Raw genomic sequence first — 20,969 nt, 5'->3', positions numbered from 1 at the left:
ACGCAGTCTTAATTAAAATACAACAAGGTTTATTAAGCATAGAAAACAAAATCTCACACAAAATTAAATTTTTGACGTGTCTACTGAGGATTCGATGACTTGTATTGAATAAAATTTATATCTAACATAATAGGATGAAAAGATTATTCTATCGGAAAATATGTTTACTTCATGTAGCACGTAAAACGGATTTCAAAAAAATAAATAATTGCTCAAAGAAAGCTCAATTATTGGTTGGTTTTAGAAAGTCACTTTTGTATAATCAAGTTTTGAAGCTCTGTCATATGTAGCGGTAATTATATAGAGTACCATTTTTTGCTTACATTACTTCATAAATATGCAAAGAAACTTTTCCAATCATAAAACATTTTTTATTCGTTCCAATCGTGCGATATTACCATTAACGTGTGGAAAGAAAAAAAAAACAAAAAACGAGGTCCTTAAAAATACGACTTATTTTGGTTTTTGAATTTGCCTCAAATGCTTTTTTTATGTATTTTTCAATATATTTCTTATACTATGTCATGAGAGTTGTGGCTCAGAATATATGAGCATAAACAAAAACCAATTTTTCTTAAAACCCAGTCAACATTTTGGTTGGTATAACTTTTGTTATACATCATTCTATATCAATCAATTCAATCGTATAGAATGCCCGTAAGGCTATATACCTACCAAAGTGGAGGCTATATGCATACTTGGTACGACTTTTTCAGACTTTCTGCGACTAGATATACGATACCAACAAATTTGGATGAAAATAAAAAAAAGTTTTCAACATGCCTCGAACACGGAATCTCTGGATTAAAAAACGGACTCCTTACCACTGTACCACCAAGGGCTTCATATAAGAACTGCGATTATTTTCAATATTATTGCATGTTTCATGTTCAGCGACAGCTGCTATGTTATACTTTGAGGCCGATCGTCAGCAGAGACCAAGTTTGGGTGGCAATTTTTTCTAAGTTATTGCGATTTCATATGATCCTTTCTGAAGTGATAAACGATCTGTCAGTTTATACTACTTAACACGATTTTTTTTTAATAAGCACTCTGTGCTCGTGGCCACTACTGTGCCGGACTCAGTTGATCTGTAGCTTCTTTATCGATACAGATCTATTTTTAACTTATCTATATTTACATCTAGTTTCACTCTCTCCTACTCTTTTACTCTCACACCGAGCAGATAGGAGAGAGCTCTGCTATTAGCGAGGCTAGCTGCCTGCGAAGAGGGTCAGTTTGTCTAAGTCACCATCTGATACTGACGGAGGATGGATGTGCTCCCCAAAGCACGGGTCTCCGTGAGGCGTCTTCTGGTGGCTGGATGGGTTTTTTGTGGAGGGGCTGGGAATCGAACCCATGACCTTCCGCTTATGGAGCGAAAGCGTAACCTCAAGGCTACAGACCCCCTTCTTCTTCTTTGTGGCGTTACGTCCCAACTGGAACAAAGCCTGCTTCTCAGATTAGTGTTCTTATGAGCACTTCCACAGTTGTTAACTGAGAGCTTTCTTTGCCGATTGACCATTTTTGCATGTGTATATCGTGTGGCAGGTACGAAGATACTTCTATGCCCTGGGAATCGAGAAAATTTCCTTTACGAAAAGATCCTCTACCAGTGGGATTCGAACCCACGACCCTCAGCATGGTCATGCTGAATAGCTGCGCGTCTACCGCTACGGCTATCAGACCCCCCTAACACGATTTTTTGTTGCAATATTTACGACATGTTTTGCTGTCAACTCAGATTGTCGTTTATGAATCGTATTGGGGATTTATATACAACTTGTGTTGACATTGATAACGCTTTATCTGGTATCTTGTGCGTGTGATTTTAGACTCACTTTTATGTGATTTTGGATGCACATTCTTATACGATATGTGGTTCACTGGGAATTTAACACATTTTTTTAAATATCAATTTTTTCGGAGGTGTGCAAGATTCTTATCGTTATCTGTTAGTCATTTGAAAAATTATCATACAAAATGCCACAATATCACTGCATTATAAGTTTCAAATACATTATAAAGTATTTCTGATCAAAGAATTGTTTTGAATGTTTGCGACTACTTTTCGATACACTCCTTACTTAGGAAGCCTTCAAGCGGTAGTCGAAATACGCGTATCTGTTCAAATGTAGGCAATAGAAATGGAATTTTAAATTCAAAATACTTACATCTTCTTAAAACTGGAGTACTAATTACAATTATTAAATCTTTCAGGGATACAACGGGAATCTCCTGTTTGAAATAACCCATGGAAAAGTGTTTGAAAAAAAAAAACGTCCTGGTAAAATCGCTGACGAATTTTTGAAAATATTTTTTCAAGAATTTTAAGAGTTCCTACGAGGTTGCAAGACTAGGAATTCAAGGAAGATTTCCAGTAAGAATTTCAGGAGACCGTACCTAGTTAACATATGATCGTATATGATAGGATATGAGTGTTCAAACGTGGAGGCGATATATGGCGCATGTACGTATAACGCTTCCGTATGTGTACTCTTATTTCCTATCGTATTCGAATTTGTGTTTACTGGGAATAAACATACTGTCCTGGAAAATTCTTCAGATAAATTTCTAAGTCCTTAGAAAATGTTTGAAATCTTTTGAGATGTCCAGGAGTAATCTTTTTATTAATTGTGGCATAATTCACTTAACTTAATCATCCGTTATGATAAATTAAAAGTTTATCTAATACTGAATAACTTTCTATTACTTAAAGAAATCTTTTTCTTTCATAAACTCGTTATTTAAGAATTAATCATGGAACTTTCCAGAACGTATGTCCTGAAGTTACTCCTGTAGGAATGTTTGCATTATTCTGCATTTTGTGTAATATCCATTAGGATATCCGTCTCTCATTTTGGACATTTTCGGATACAACAAATGCTTGACTCATCCAAAACCACATCGAATAGCTTATCCATACTTGTCACTGCATGTGGTGAGCGTTTTATTCAATCATACTTAGATAAAGAAAGACATGGTCAAAGTTTGCGCCGTAAGCACTATTCCTTGATTGATATTCACTCAGATTGTTTGTAACGGAAATTCCAGCCTCAGTGTTATGAAACGGAAAAACAGTAGTAGCTAATGCAGGCTTTGGCTTTAATCGTACCCTTATCGATTTTTTTTTTCGTTCTACACTTAGCGATTAATGTTAAATATAATTTCTTCGGTAACTAGCATATGTTAAAATCTCTGTTGACAACATGGTTTGACAGTTTCTCTGTGAGTGCAGCGCAACAATTTGCACAGCTGTTCGATCTGATCGTGTTTCGTTATTTGTTTACATCGATAAATTCCTCGATTCCAGTGCAAACTTCGTTTTTAGTAACTCTACTTGTATCACATTAAATGCTTTTGTCCTTCGCTTGAAAATGACTTCAGTGTTGAATGATTGAAAGAAAAATAATTTTCTTGTTTGTGATAAGTACCTTCTCTTCCTATGGCGGTTAAATACTTTTTTGGACATACTATTTTTTTTTATTTTGCGTTGGATATTATAAATAGGTCTGAATTAGAAATTTATGTGCACGATTGGTTTTGGTCCATGTATCCCGATCTAAACGAAGCTTCGAAAAGAAAATGTGAAACTTTTTCGACCCGTAGCGTTAGTGGTTGTTTAATGGAAACGTTCTCTTTTAAGTTATTTAAGTAAGAAACCTGTGGAATGAAGATTTACTCTCACAACTAATACGATCAGCGGTTTGGTTTGTACTGCAAAAAGCGAGTGTCTAGGTGAAAGTCGTTCTCTACCGATTATGTCTTTCTTCCGATGCAGTTCAATCAATATGGACCAAAATGTTACGTTCTAATTGAGCGATCATAAGAATAATTGTGTTTGTTTTCATTTGTTTCTTCAGCAAGAATTTAATGTTAAAGCATTCCTTCGCTGCAACTGGTGCCTTCGTTGCGCTTTAGGGACAAAACTCCACCGAGAATGAAGAGTAAATTTTTTAGATAATCTGCATAACTATAGACTATAAATGCTGCGAGATTGTTAAAATATATACAGGATTCGATTTCTCAATGTATTTACAGAAAAGCTAGCTACATTTATCTCTGTCGAATGTACAAAGTTAAGCTTCGAAAAAGTGCACCCATCCGTTGGAGAATACGTTTCAAGCAGTGAACCAACTTTCCGAGGCACTCAGCCTGGCTTCATTTGGTGTTGTTGTCATTTTCGGTTTTGCTGGTAACTGTGCTGGCATTACCATTTGCGTTCATAGTGCTGCTGTTGTTATTATTATTATTATTGTTGTTGGTGAATTTCCCGATGCTGGCATCTCTTGGAATAAGAAGAGTTTTGGTGCTTGTCGGTGGAGGTGGTACCGTTGGGTTGTTCAGGGCGTTGATCACCGGAGGTCGAACCTCGAACGTTGGCTTGCACATTGCCAGAGCTGGATTGGTGTGAAGGCCCACGTTCTTGGGACACATGGCAACGATACTGGCACCGATCGGACCTGTCGGAGAGAACAGAATTTTGGGATTAGGCTTTTCGCTTCGGTAAAGTTGTAGAACTATCGACCATTGAGAAATACAGTAAGGGAAGTTTCGAGCTACACGATGTATTCGACAGTGGACATGCAGTGTGAGAATGTGCAACGCTACAGTTCTACCGTGTTGTTTTATCTTGTGTAGTGTTCAACTTTTCTGTGAAATGACATCAATCAGTTACTTGTTTTTAAAAATAAATGGCATTTTCACTAATCTACAACTCAGAGGAGTCAGAATACAACGTGAAGAATTCTTCTACATTACGCAACCCTTATACACTGAACATTCATAGTCATTATCAGATTTCTTCTTAGAAGGTTGGAAATAATTTATTTCAGAAAAGTTATATTTGCTAACCTGTGTTTCATTTTTCTTTTCACTTTGTCTGAGAGTAAATATAATTTTATAGATCAATACGGCAATTCATTTTTAACATTTTTCTAGTATGCCTAGTTTGTCATATCTATTACGGCTTATACCAGCCGACGGTGTTTTAAAAATAACCTGAAGTTCGTTGACACAAAAGTCAATTTGGACAGATTTTGATGTAACATTGTGAACATTAATTTAATCGTTCAAGTGGGCTTCGATCATACGACTCCTTATTCGGTAGAATGGGCGCGTTAACCGACACGCTACATATTACGATTCTGCAGCGAAATCGGGCAACCTGAAACCACACGACCTCACATTCTCTTTCAAAACTCTACATCTCCTCCGGCACTCTTAGATGCCCAATTCAACTCTCTCAAGCGTGCCTATGAACAACAATGAAAGATTTTATTTTTAGTGTCACAATGTTGCCTGGTCGAAAGCCAGACCCATACTAACCATATCATTGAGCTAACGTTGACTTATGAGCAGTAGTAATGGTGGAAACATGGCAACAGTGCGACGCTTAAAATAAAATCTCATCAAAACCATCAAATAAAACCAACATGAAGAATGAGCCGTCGTATGCCTAGTTTTGATACAAAAACTTAAATATCTCACAATACGGGTATCTCCGGTGGTCATTCCCGGGTTTCAGCGGTCACAATTAGTCAGAGTGGTTTTCCATCTATAGTTGAACTTGAAGAGTCACAGGGATTCAAAATCATTAAGATTGAGCCGTCGCTTGCCTAGTTTTGGTGCTAAAATTGCCGAAAAATATGTGAAATGTAGAATCAAAAAATAAAAAAAAAATCGGAAATGGTTTAACCAGAAATTATTTCATCTTACAAGTAAGAAGCAGGCATGTTACCACTAAATCAGTTTTCACAAATGATCAGCATTGTGCACAAACTGAATCATAAAGAGCTCATGCCTGCCTGAGCAGCTTTCGCACAAAAAAAATGTGACAATGTTGATTACTACATTATTTATTGCTATTTTCTGTTATTCTGTATTTTTTGTAGGGATATTCTGATGAAAACTAATCTCACGATAAGTAAACTATTTTTAATGAGAACCTATCGAAATATTTAGAAATCGCAAATAACAATGTTATCACATTTTTTTACAGACATCGTTTCCTGATAAACCAGCTAGCGCATGTAAGACCACTTACATGTCAGTGTCCAACCTATATCAATTTTGTATTTCTGCTGAGAGTTTATTAGACCAACCAGCCCATATAAATATAATAGACACATAAATTTTCCGTAGTCGTCATATCCTTGTTGAAATCAAATGTTACTGGATTCCATTGCTCATTGCTTTATCTAATGGAGCAAAGAATCAAATCCTTATCAAGCTTCTTCTTGAACCTATAATAACTATTATATAATGAACCAGATGTGTGAAATAGAAAAATGTAGTATTTATATGGTGCACATCCTCACGTACTTGCTTAATGATCGTTAACATTCCAAATTCATATACAAAATAGATGCCAATATTCTTCTGAAATGGTGCACGTTTCCCTGAAGTCATCCAGTGCTAAAAAATATTGATTTGACAAATTCAATGGTTGTATAATTGAATTTAAAAAGATATTGATATTTTGCTTATTACACTTTTTGTGATTGAAAATGACAAATTTTCAAGGAGTTGTGTTTGATCCTTCGACCTTGACGCTTGCTCCTGCGGGGGCCGGCGATGAGGGCAGGATCAAACAAGTCGCGCGTCGGTCGAGTGAAAGTGAAAAAGTGCCGTGATCATTTAGTTGTGTTTGATCCTTTGACCTTGGCGTGATCGGTATGTTCGGTTAGGGTAAGTGAAAAAGTGCCGTGTTGATCTCTGGGCAGTGCGTCAAGAAAGCCCGAGCAGTCGTCAGTTGTTTTCCTTCTCGGGTCGCGCGGCTATTTTCTCTGTGTGTTTTTATATAGCCGAGTAAACGAGTGAAGCTGAAAGTGGATTGTTGCTGCTCAAGGATGACGGATCAATTGGTGAGCTCGTTTCATGCTACTATTTCTAATCTATAAAATATGTACGATTGCACCATTAATCGTTACAACGGTGAGACTTAAATATGATTATTCAACAAACTATGAAAGGTTCGTCACTGTGAGTGTCGACATAAACTCTGATTCATAAATTATTTACGTCCAATTGTTTTTTCTCAAAACACCTTTTTCCTTTTACTTTTATTTTTGTAATTGAAAAAAAACTTTGAATGGTTCGACACTACGAGCGTAGACTTGCGAAAGGTTCACTTTATTCAACAAACTTTGATAGGTTCGTCACCTCAAGTGTCGCACACTGGGGCAAAAAACGCGGAAACAACCTGTAGTTCTTCGGAATGAAGAGATAGAGGTTTGGTGTCTTCAGCGAAAATGATCCTTTCAATGTGACCGATTTTTTGACATAAAGTCATATATTTTTGTATTATTCGTATAAATGGCTCATATGCCATTTCGGCCAAATGACATTTTAGGTGTATGGTTTCTTCGGCAAAGTTGTTCATTGTTTTATGCTGAAAATTATTGTTGAAGACGTCAAATTTCCAAGGCCTACTATTTTTAAAATATAGACAATTTTTGAGAAAATGGTGCTCAAAAACGTAATATTTGAGTTTTGCATGTATTTTTTCAATTAAAATGCCATATATCGCCTATGACTATGTCATTTATTGGCATAAAGCAGGTCTGGTAAAAATTGGATGTTAAAAATAAAATTTTGTTTGATTTTTAAAAGAATATTTCCAAAAAACAGGGATATTTCGTATAGGCCATTCTTGCGATCGGGCAAGTTCGGGCAGTTATTTTCATCGTCATCCACTTACGAAAGGTCAGAGCATTATTGTCTTTTAATTTCTAGGATATGATATTTAATATATTTTTTCTATGCGATCTGAAAGTATGCTAAGCTTATAAAAAGGTTAAAAATTATTCTTCATCACAATGAAGCAGTTTTCCAATGAAAACAAAATTTCAAAATAATAATTTACATTCTTCACTGGTAGCTAAATTCACTCAAATATGTGTTATATACATTGCCTTTACATTGCTCTATTCGCAAAAATGACCAAAGCGCCAGACTAATATCAAACCATTTCGGTCGAATGACAATTAAGGTATGTATATGATTTCTTCGGCAAATTTGATCGTTATTTTATGACATTAATTGCGAAAGGTGTAAAATTTCCAAAGCCCACTATTTTTGAAAAACTGATAAAATTGTTTTGAGTACTATATTCGGTTTCTCCGTACTACGCTCAGTACCGAAGTTTGGCAAACTTGTGTTACACTTGCACTCGTTTGTTTGTTACACTCTCAGTATTTTATATGTTTGTATATTACCTAACCTGCCATCAAATTTTAGGCAAACGGAAACGAAATGATCGTCTTTATTTCGTCTTTGATTAAAGTGAATGCATCTGTGCATTGTGATAAGCTTTCGTTTTGGAATCATTGGCTGAAATCCAATATGCTACGAGTACTTCATGCACGCGGTATGAATAACTGTCCAACATAGAAAAGCTGTGCTAGGTTTGACATAGTTAACCGCAAGAATATTCATCATTATTTGGACCTTTTTTAATTGGAAAACTTCTACTTCAAGCATGTTTATAGCTTAGTCAATAGACAATAAATATTTTGTACAAAATTTCTTAAAATTTTGTCAGTTTGTCAAAACTAGTAGGCTTCGGAAATTTGACATCTTTAGCAATTATTTTCAGGATAAAATAACGATAAACTTTTCAGAAAAAGATATAGCTACCTATATATTGAATCGAACGATATTGTTTGACATAATGAATCTGGCGCTTATGGCATTTTTGCGAATAGAAAATACATAATCAATGTTTGTAATAAATATTTAAGTAAATGTAACCACCAGTAAACTGCAAAGATGTTAATTATTATTATGAACTTTTGTTTTCATTGGCAAACTGCTATAATAATTTTGAAACTTTTTATAAGCTTAGCATACTTCCAGATCGCATAGAAAAAATATATCGAATATCATATCCTAGAAAATAATAGACAATAATGCTCTGACCTTTCGTAAGTGGATGGCGACAAAAACATCTGCCCGAAATTGCCCGATCACAAGAATGGCCTATTCGCAATATCTCTGTTTTTTGGAAATATTCTTTGAAAAATCAAACAATATTTTATTTTTACCATCAAATTTGTACCAGACCTGCTTTATGCCAATACATTTCATAGTCATAGGCGATATATGGCATTTTATGTGAAAAAATACATGCAAAACTCAAATATTACGGTTTTTAGCACCATTTTCAGAAAAAAATGTCTATATTTTAAAAACAGTAGGCCTTGGAAATTTGACGTCTTCAGCAATAATTTTCAGCATAAAACAATGAACAACTTTGCCGAAGAAACCATACACCTAAAATGCCATTTGACCGAAATGACATATGAGCCATTTATGCGAATAATACAAAAATATATGACTTTATCTCAAAAAAATCGGTCTCATTGAAAGGACCATTTTCGCTGAAGACACCAAACGTCTATCTCTTCATTCCGAAGAATTACAGGTTGTTTCCGCGTTTTTTCGATTCTGCCCCAGTGTGCGTCGCACAGTGCGTTGCCCCATAGACAAAAATCAAATTCCAAATTATTTTATTCGGCGATAATAAGTATCCACAAGTGTTTATAGATAGTATCCGTTATTGAAACATGTATTTATAAGCACTAAAACTACCCGAACAAGCGTCGAAAGTGACAGTTGTCGGAGTAGCAGAAAAACTAAATTTTGTCGCATGTTTTCAGCAATCCTTTCAACTAGCACGAAGAGTGTTATAACTAAATATTCAATAAAAATTTAAAAGAGAGCATGGCTGAAGGTTGTTAAAGTATATTTATTGTGATAAGAACACCAATTTTCCAATTTTTACTTTGAATATGAGAAATCGGCACGTTGATGGCGCTTGGGGTCACAAAAGAAACTTGACTTAATTCTTTGCAATAATATTAAGATGTTTTTTGTGATATTTTGAAAATGTTTCCGGTACAGTACCTTCGAATGGCGGAGCGAATAATCTTGAATTTTGACACATGGTAATATGATTGAATTTGATTGTAAAATAATATTATAAAAACCTTTCAACGACGTTTATGGTTGTCGGAACTAGCCGAAATAAAATAACACAGTAGAGTTAATAGATGTGATAAATGGGTAAAATTATTAAAAAGTATTTAACCCTCTAATAGCCAACCCCGCCTTTAGACGGGGTACACTTTGAAATTTTGTGTATTTTTTCGTAGCTCGGAAATCAAAATGATTTTATTTTTGGCTTATACCTTGACTCATAACACGCATATAAGAAAAGTTTTTTATGACTTTTGATACTTTTTTGTATTTTTAGAAATTGTTTGAAAAATTGCATTCTTATATAACCTACAAATGCCTGGGCTTCATTTAACGTGTAATATAAAAAATCGTACCTTTTATATTTTTCTACGATTAACCTATCACAAAAAAGAGCCTGGTAGTATTAAAATCATTTCAAACCTGTTTTTCCGTTAGTTACACGGAAAATAAAATACGCTACGAAAAAAAATTAAAAATTTACTATTTTTAAAAATACCGTAACAATTTAAGTTTTTATTATTGTCAAAAATCAATAACTAGAAAAGGCTTCAAGAAAAAATGCAAAAAGCTAGGGATGTTCAAAAATAAAAATTATAAAAATCAAAAACCAAAATTTAAAAATTTGCGAATAAAAATAAATAAATGCCTAAAACGTGTTTAACCCTTCCATTACCAACCCCCCTAAACGAGTGTTGGAAAAAACACGTTTTGGGCTGTAACTTTTTTGTTTTTTGATATTTTTAAACCAAATTTTGACACAAGAAGCGCATGTTTTTCTAGTTTGAGAGCTTGGACAGAATTTTAGGATTCCGGACCTGGTTCCGGAGTTATTCCGGAATCAAAATGGGTGTTTCGAAATGGCCACTTTCGAAAAAGTGAATTTGCAATATGAAATCAGCTGATTTTTTACAATGATTAGCTCTATAACGATGAGGACGGATGTCTATAAGGCCATCATGGTCATTGCATGCCGTGGATCACAATTTCCGGATGTTCCGGGGAACCGGTTCCGGGGCCATTTTTGGAGGCGAGTAAATACTATCATGCGACACATCAAACTTCATGATTTTTCAAATGATTGCATTCTATGACTGAGCTGCACAGTTCAGAACCTATTTGGCCACTTTGGAACCGGTATCCGGGTTCCGAAGAACCGGTTCCGGGGTTAATTATTAAAAATCAGTGAACACTGTCATGCGACACATCAAACTTCATGATTTCTCAAACACCCATTTTGATTCCGGAATAACTCCGGAACCAGGTGACCAATCCTAAAATTCTGTCCAAGCCCTCAAACTAGAAGGATATGCGCTTCTTGTGTCAAAATTTGGTTTAAAAATATCAAAAAACAAAAAAGTTACAGACCAAAACGTGTTTTTTCCAATACTCGTTTAGGGGGGTTGGTAATGGAAGGGTTAAAACGATTTTAGATAACGAAAAATAATACTTAAATCGAAAATAAAAATTTGGGTATTAGAGGGTTAAAGAATAATAATTGTTTCAGAAATTTGTAGAAGATCATAAAAGCTTCCTAATGAAGGGTCGAAAAATCTGTAGAGCTGCTGTATAGTGGGGTAATTGCACTTTATTGGGTTGAATTTTTTACCCGTCTTTTGATCTTCTTTGAAGATGATGTTTCCGACTACGTTATGGAGGATATTAAGGGCCTGCGTAAGGAGTGTAGCACGCTATGTCTGAACCAGGAGATTATAGAAATTGAATATATATCAGACATTTTCTCGCTAGAGATTCGTAATTGGTCTACGTTTTCATAATCAGAAGGTTTCAAAATATTCTATCGGTGAAATTTCTTTTTCCACTTTTAAGCTATTTTTCATACTAAAATCTATAGAAATCCCGTTTTGTGACCCAAATCTGCTCATACAAAATGTATGGGAAAACATCACCAAAATAATATTTTAAAACCTTCCGATTATGAAAATATGGACTGAATACTGATCTTTAGCGAGAAATAATCCGATGTACATTCAATTTTTATAATCGGCTGGTTTAGACATAGCGTGTGTGGGTGTTTATTATCATAAAATTCAATTCCTCAATTATTCAAAGTTTGAATTTCAAACTGATTGTTTTAGCTTTCATTGAAATAAAATAGTTCTACCAGCTTTAAGCGTTGGCGCCATTCCTCTGAAACTTTCCGCGCTTTTGTGAGAGGTAAATTGTTTTCTTTTTCTTTTTGAACAAAGCTTATCAAATAGCTCTGGTTTTGGTCTTGTTTTAAAAAGCGACCCAAATCTTACTAGATAGGTGCCGGTCAGTGAAAAGATAGCCTCACAATTGTTGGGGACTACTTGGCTTTAATGGTAAACAACCTGTTTCACCGTAAAATCCGCAATAAACATTTTTATGGATATTGTACATCAAATTTATAAAATCATCATAGACAGCTGCAGTTTCTTGCAAATTCATCTGAAATCCTTATTATTATATTATTGGAACTGCCCAGATCCGCAAAATTGGTCGTAAAAATCATCCTAGATCATCGTGCGTTTTTTTTCAAACACGTCAAAAATCTTTATTATAGAACGTATATAATTTGCAATACACGTATTATTTGAATTGTTCATGTTTTAAGACCACCTTGATCACTGAAGTTTATTGCAAAATTAATCAAATTCATTATTTAACAACATAAAGGATGAATGTCAACATAAACAAATGTCATGACAAGACATCCAGAAGATCTTAAAAAAACTACGTTTGTCTAAGTTGATTTATACGAGAGAATAATTTTTACGGTTGCTCCAGATCCTCTTAAGAGCTTTAAAGTGGCCACCTATATCCATGAGCAATCCCAATCATTCGTTATGTTTAGTAATTGATTTTAATATGTGACCACCTAGGTCCATGAACAATTCTAATAATCTACTGCGTTCTAGAATAAGGAATTCTGATGAGTTTGAAAAACAAACCACTGCTGTAGTGGATTATTCTCATGAATTGTCCGTTTTTACGGGTATTCCGGATATTCCGCCGGAAAACCACGTTGTTTAAAATCGGAGCCAAGTATTTTTCAATACGTAAGAGACTATTCCTGCACTAAATGGCACCTTTCTGATAAGATTTGGGTCACTAGCGTACGAGTTCATTCAAAAACCAGAGCTACTTGATAAGATTTTAGTGAAAAACAAGAAGAAACATACATTCTCACATCTCACAAAAACGAGGGAGGGAGGTTTCAGCGGGGTGTCACCAACGCTGAAAGCTAGTGTAACTAATGCTTTCTACTAAAAGCCAAAAATTTCGAAAATCGGTTGTAGCATTGCTGAGAACAAGCTTTTTGAAATTTGTAGTTTCATTTTGAAACTTTACGATTTAAATTAACGTAACGCGACACCATAATTTTGCACCTAGTGTAACTTTTCGATTTTAAATTTTTTTATGGAAACACGTATCTTGACGAGTAGGAAGAGAATCCAAAATATATGAGTTCTATAAAAAGTATGTATTTTACAATGTCGAAAATTAGGCAATTTTCGTAAAGTGACACCATAAGAATGTGACTATTTAAAAAAATACGTTTTCAAAGAATCAATAATCCGTTTGAAACACTTAAACCAGTACAAAACAATGTCATCTAATACCCTTCTAGTTAACGGAAAAGACAGTCATGTTACACTTTATAAACTATGATACAGGACTTTATAAAAATGTTGTTAAACGTCTCAATTTGTCACCAATAAATTATATAAACTTTATACAACTTTTCAGGAATGTGTTTTTATTGTATTTTCAATAAAATTTATGTTTTGTATACAGTTTAACATATTGTCTTTCATGTTCTGCATAGCTTTGGAAATATTTCGGAGTTTGAAATTTTGACAACTTGGCGTAGATGTGCGTGGAATGTGTGAATTGTGCTTATTCTGCGCGGCAAGACGAGTCGGTGAGGTGTCGAATCGCTTCCATTTGATTAACATTAGTCGACTCACGTCACCCGAGCTGAGAACGACTCATCTCGACTCTGCGCCGCGCAGAATAGGCATGGCATGAAGAGACTGGGACACTGGGTTATTCGGTTGTAAAAAAGTAGCACTTTTCAGCACTCTTTCTTTTGGTAGGAAAAGTAGGCCGTTATGTTGATCAACTTCTCAATGAAAAGTTAACTAATTTGCAACGGCTCTGTCCCATTGGTGACGTAATGCCAAGAAGAAAAAGAAGAAGAAGAAGAAGAAGAAGAAAAGAAGAAGAAGAAGAAGAAAATATTTAACATCAACTCGTCACGACTCACAGAATAAGTCCGAATAAAAAATTTAATGATAATATTGCTAACCGCATAAAGATTGTTGGTAAAATGACTAGATTTTTTCTCATTATTCTATGTTACTCTCGAACTAAACGAACAACTTTGTTTTCATAGATTCAACAAAATGTCCTTCCGACGATATTTCGGTTCCACCGAACGTACTTTCGACTAAATATCGAAATGAATATCGAATTTAATTATTTAGGGGAACTTACATATTGTCGGTAGTCTAAGCAGCTGAACTTTTAAGAGGGCAGTTTTACGCAACAATAGAGCACAACAATTAGCAGGACACATCTGAACTACACTTGAGCACTCTTCATTTATGAATTATTATACACAAAACACTATTTTATTCTCTTAATCTTCTATTTTTTCCTCACTAAAGTCACGAGGCACTTGTTCTTTTATCGGCAATGCAATTACTATTGTCGGCAACAAAAATGTTCACTTCGGCAATCCAAAACTGCGCAAAAACTAGTTTATGTATTGGTAACATTTCGTATTTGTTGACAAATTCTGAAATTAAACGTCACTCATTTTGTTCTACTCGTTGAAAGGGCCAATGCAGAAAAATACAGACTACACTGAGAACAGAATTGCAGTTATAAATAGAATAGCAGAGAGTCAAATTGAATACACAACGCCACTAAATTTCTGCAGACTAAGGCACCGTCCACAAATTACGTAACGCTGTAGGGGAAAGGGGAGTAGACTCAAACCACAGACAAACAGACGTAACACTTAGAACAAATTTCGATGAAAATCATAGTCGCGAGAACATATACGCCCAATGCTAAAATCGGTGTGTTTGGCCGATCGGCCAACAGGTGGCAGTAGTGTGTAAACGTCAAACACGAACAAAAACGACGCGAGCGCTGCGGGTGGTGAGTTGGTCACCTACCATTTATTCAAATCGACCGTTAAAAAGGTGGTCGATGGACATCGATGAGAGTGTGACGTCTGTTTGTCTGTGCTCAAACGTTGCGGCTCAAACACAAAATTTATTTTTTTCATGCAAACACCGTTGCGGAGGGGGGAATGGTCGAAAATTGTACATTTTAACGTTATGTCATAAATGAACGCTGCCTAATTTCGTTTTCATTTATTTTATCGAATATTTTTTGTACTCAATCTCACTATGGCAGCATTTCGGCTGTAAAAATTGCCATGTCATGGTCTTGCAGCAAGTGCGAATCCATCCTAGAAGTTGTAGCGTGACGTCATGGTTAATTGATTCATAATATTGTGCTCTGCAAGAAAAATCCACGGAACACGATTATCGGATTACTTGAATTTCAGAGTTGCGTTTGAATGGGTTACATGCATGCCCCTATTCGCTACTCACACCACTGTTTATAAGGGTGCCGGCTTATCTTTTAAAACCTTTCAGAACCAAAAATTCTTGTACTCTTATGAATTCTAATCATATGAAAAGAGAAATCTCAAAGTTTGAACCAAAAATATTAAGATTTAAAGGAGCAAGCGTCTTGAAGGTAAATTTTCAAATTATAAAAAATGGCCTTCAGTGAAGTCACCATAACTTCGGTAATTTTCAACCAATTTTGAAACTTTCAGCACCATTATCTTAAAAACTAAATTTATGAAAACTTTGTAGAATATCAAATACGTGTAAAATCAAAACTAGTTTCAATAAAAAGTAGTTTACTCCAAATGTTTCCTCATTTTACTCATATAATATCTTTGTTTGACCATAACTTCATGAATACTCAACCGATTCCAAATCTTTTTGCATGGTTTAGAAGATTACTTAATTAATTACATACTTTTCATTCGACACATTTCACTAAAAAAATGATTTGACCAAGTTATTCAACAAAAACAGCACGAAACTATGATTTCTTAACGAAAAACGTCAGTTTTTTTTTTAAATTTTTTGTCAGTTAAACAATATTTTAAAAGCTGAAACTGGTTTTCCTCATTTGATAAACCTTTGAAAAGGACTTGTCAACAATTTTTAAATAATTTTGAAACAATAATATTTTTGCTCATGTTAAAAAAATATATGCACTATTCAACTCGTAATTTAAACAAAATGCTTTATGAACACAAGTTTTGTGGAAAAAAATGTAATTTTTGGCGAAAAAACATAAATAATCCAAAGAAATTCGATTTTTTCTTTAATGTTTATGTTTCGTTTTGTGTTAATGTTTTGTGATTTTTATGTTTTCGGGTAGTTTTTGTTACAAAACTAAGCCAAAACCATTTTTTAGAAACATATGTTGTATGAACAGTATAAAAAAAACAACTATTTTTTGCTTCAAAAACATGTACAGTCGAAGCTCGTTATAACGACAACTTTAAAAGCGACAAAAGCTCTCTATAGCGACATTTTTCGGTCCCTTGAAAAAGATTTTAATGTTATCACTATTCTCTACAACGACATTTCTCTATTACGACGCTTTCTTGCCATGTCGTTATAACAAGCTTCGACTGTGCAAATATTTGAAATAGGTTGAGTATTTATGAACTTATGGTCAAACAAATATGAATTTTCCGGTAAAATGAAGAAAAATTTCGAGAAAACTACTTTTAACAAAGATTTGTTTCGATTTAAGACAAATTTGATTAAATTTTTTTACGTTCATATTATTCTCAGTGTATGAGAAAATCAGAATAGGCCCTTTGCAAATCAATGCACTTATGACTTGACACAAAAACATCATCCTCTGATTGCCTGTAGAACAACAGGAGTGTTGCCAAAATAGTTTACCTATTGAAAGACGTATATTTTATAAGTTTCTCAGTATATTGAAGTTTATGCGCTACAATCTTCAGATAAGGAAAGTATTGAAAGGCTCAATTATTACCAATGCATGCTTTGTTGCCTAATTCCAATGCATTAATTAGTTGTGTTCGTTTTTTTCAATAAATTTAAATTGTGAATAAAAAATACACCGCAACTGAATATGGTTTTCTGGCAACCTATTCCCGTAATAAAAAGTGATTGCCGAGGAAAGCAAAGTGCATTAATTATAATTTGTGATTTAAAGCATGAAAATTCAGTATTTTTGAGTGCTTTAAAGATAAATCAAAAGTTTAATAGTGCATGAGTGATCGGTGCGTAGCTTGTGTGACAAATTGGTATTGGAGCGGAGAATTGGAGCTTTCAAAGTGGTGAGTTTTTCTTAAGCTGTTCTTGTATTGTTTTATTCGGCAGTTCACGAATGACGATAATTTCGTAAGCATTTATTTCATTCAATGATAAAACCCATGTTATATCATATTTTTGTGAAAGATGAGGTTTACATGGAATATATTGAGTACATTGAAGGTAACTCTTGTTCCGTAGAAAAATCTTAACAAGGATGATAAGTTAGTGCTGCCGAAAATACCATCAGGGTGCCGAAGCCATCATTTACCCTAGTACAAAACATACGTGAATATCTCAAGTAAAATCAATTATTACAAGTTCGTTTAATCTACGAAGTTTGTGAAAATCGGTTTTATTAGAATGAATTTACACATTTGAACCAAACTATCTTCATAGACGTCACGGGATAGGGAAATTGTGTTAGTAGGGTAGGGTGTATATAAGGATCAGTTCAATTCGACAATTCAGAGCATTTCGGGTAACACAAATAATAATATGAATAACAATTGATTTTGAATTTACCTGATCACTTCTGAAACGAAACTTGTTATTAGTCAACTAAACATCAAGCTCGCTTACAACCGTTTCCCCCAAATTTTGCGGATAGGGATACAATCAAACGTAAAATTGTCATGAAAATCAAAGGGGAACAACATTGTTGCAATCTTTTCAAGTCGTGAAACAGTTATTTTGAAACTAAACCAATTTTGTTTTATGGATGCGGAGAAAGTTATAGAAAATTGCAATGCGAAGCCCAGAAAATCGTTACGCACGTGGTGATCAATCATTGTCATATTGCGTTTAAGTGGTGATAAACTGATGTTGCGGAATAAAATTGTTGCAACAAGAATAGGAGATGACAATGTCTTTGATGCTGCGTGTTGGGTGACAATTGCTTCACTGTTAATACAATAGAAATACAACACTAAAATCAATTATGCTCGTCTCTCCAAGACTAAGCTTGCCCAAACAAAGACGCGTAACACGATTGATCCTGCTTCTTCTGCCCACCCCGCAGGGGCAAGCGAAACTACCGAGGGATCATTACTACCCACATGCCTTTTAACACCTAACATGGTTTTAAATTCAATTTACTTGACGTTTTATTTACATCACATAATTTACACATGAATTTTACGTAACGTTTAAACTTCATTATATCTAATACTGTACACTCTGCTAAATCTACAATAAGTTGTTGATTAATAACAACTATAACTTTATCTTATAGAACTCATTTTATTAAGGTGAAGATGAATCGAAGCCAAACCTCAAATTTTCAAGAGCACGGATCTGGAGAACCAAACACCCATTTGAGCTGAAAACTTAATCGATTGGTCACTACCAGCGAGTGACTAATCGATTAAGTTTTCAGCATAAACGGATGTTTGGTTCTCCAGATCCGTGCTCTAGAAAATTTGAGATTTGGCTTCGATTCATCTTCACCTTGAATTAGATACACTGGTCTTCTTTTAATTGGTTAAGCAAAAATTGATGACTGTCGGGTTATAATCATGGATCCGTTAGCGATCTCCTTGACTTGAACATTTCTAGCAACCATCCAACGAGATGGAAATAACTAAAATCAAACATCCTAGGCTATATTCAACCAACCGTGCTAATTTATGGATAACTGGAATTTATATTCATGAGACGACTCGCTTTCATCGCTCTACGTAGCCTTCATACCAAACCGTTCCCCATTTTCAAGGAAGAGTACCAGCTGGCTCTCACTGATTTAATTCCTTCGTAGCAGCATTTCATTTCTTCCGAAGGGCGGATTGCAATTTGCCAAAACACCAACAAACAAATAGCAGATATCATAGAGTGGTTAGATAAACTGTGCGTTTCATTCCGGTCATGTCTGGAAATCGATACCACGTATTCTCTACTCGATGCCTTTGCTTCTGGAAACAATGAACTATTTATCACACCTCGTATTCAGCTCCAGTGCATTCAACCTCCGGGGGCAAAATAATTCGTTTCTGGTACCTTCCCGATCAAACAGAAATAACAAGAATGTGTTTTTCTAATATGAGGTTTTAGATCACCAGTTAGTAAGTTACCAAAAATATGTTTCGAGGATGTTGCAGAATAAAAAACAATATTGCAAAATATGTTACTTTTAAATGCTTATGGCAAAATTATATCAACTTCTGTTATTTTTAACAGCTATCGATAAAACATGTTATAATCTTGTCATGTGATTCCATTCGGGTTTGCTGTGTCTGAGGAATGGGGAAAAGCGAATCCACACCGATAGCCGCATGGAATCTCGAATTGGCCTGATCATTGCAAAACCACGCTTCTTGAATAAAATTTAACTCTTTGCTCCGAGCGAGTTTCCAGGATACGGGAGTCTGATTCGTGAGATAAAGTTTGTATCGTGCTCAAAAGTGTGTTGGTACAAGAAGGATTTTTTTTGTTCCTTTGACCTGCTTGAAAGGAAGCGGAGATGGGAATAATTGAAAATGCTCGTTCAGGAAGAATATTAAAATAAGACTAGTTGCTTGTTAGCTTTATGCCAATAAGAGGAGGAAATCTTATCATGTCCAAAGAAAGGATAATCGTTTGAGCGGATTGAAAAAGTTTTTTTTTTCGTTGTTGGTTTAGAAATATATTGCTTGCGAAAAAGTGACAGGAATCCAATCGCCACAGAATCAACTTTGATAGTCAATTAACCTCGTCCATTGTATGTTGAAGAAGAAGAACGGCAATAAGCTATTCTTACTACTTTCACAGTAAAGCTCTTTATCCTTCAATATTCATCTTGATTCATGTTGGAAATTGGATGTACATAACAGGCCCACTTATCCGAAGTTACAGAAAATTTCAATATTTGGCTGCCATCATAGAAAAGTGTAAGGTGAGGCAAAAGTTGACATTAGTGGAATAATCAAAATTTCAAGAAAAGTTATAACAAAAAAGAAATAAAACCCACATAATGGAACTTAAAAATACCCTAACATTTAAATATTAATTATCATTTAGAATGTTTAGAAAAATTATAGCTTCGTAATACTTCGATGAAATTGTTCATATATGTGAACCGCCCAGTAAACACAAACTCGTATACGATAGCACATAACAGTATAAATGTGGAGGCGATATACGTACATGCGCCATTGAGCTGTATGCAAAATGCACGTATATCGCCTCCACATTTGTATTCTTATATCACATCATTTACGACCATGTGTTTACTGGGCGCTGACTTAATAAGGTGTCAAACTCAAACAGTGTTACAAGGGGTTCTTCTGTCTCATGTTCTAAAAAAGACCTACGCCGTAGAACTTTTGCCCCGATTTACTCTACACCATTTTTGGGTCGGAAAAGCCACGTGTACGCCATTAGATGGCATCAACTCAAATTCACCATTGTGCTTGCGGCCTCTAGATCTACACTGGAAACGACTCGCAAACAACCGTAAATGCCTTTTCCTTATTTCAGAAGGTACATACCAAAGGTTTCATCCTGCTGCTTATAACCTCTTATTCTGCCGCGGGGCTGGTGTCGCTCTGTAAGTGTGAAAATATCACCAAAGGCACGTGGAAGCTGCCAAAGGTAATAACCATTTCAATTAGGGGTTTTCGCTGGCAAACA

General features: G+C 34.9%; 1 protein-coding gene across 12 annotated transcripts in view; it reads right to left on the bottom strand.

Moving 5' to 3' along the window:
- Nucleotides 1-2,912: 2,912 nt before the first annotated feature.
- The window catches only part of LOC5568795 (potassium voltage-gated channel protein Shaw), a 367,684-nt gene continuing 349,627 nt past the window's right edge, over nucleotides 2,913-20,969 (bottom strand). For all 12 annotated transcript variants that reach the window (XM_021847458.1, XM_021847459.1, XM_021847460.1 and 9 more), the window contains one exon: nucleotides 2,913-4,463. In XM_021847458.1, the coding sequence (XP_021703150.1) occupies nucleotides 4,162-4,463 (302 nt within the window). In that variant the 3' untranslated portion in view covers nucleotides 2,913-4,161. The remainder of the gene's footprint in view (nucleotides 4,464-20,969) is intronic.

Source organism: Aedes aegypti, chromosome 2, assembly GCF_002204515.2.
Source record: "Aedes aegypti strain LVP_AGWG chromosome 2, AaegL5.0 Primary Assembly, whole genome shotgun sequence".
Taxonomy (NCBI): Eukaryota; Metazoa; Arthropoda; class Insecta; order Diptera; family Culicidae; genus Aedes; species Aedes aegypti.
This window is presented reverse-complemented; position numbering and strand designations above follow the sequence as displayed.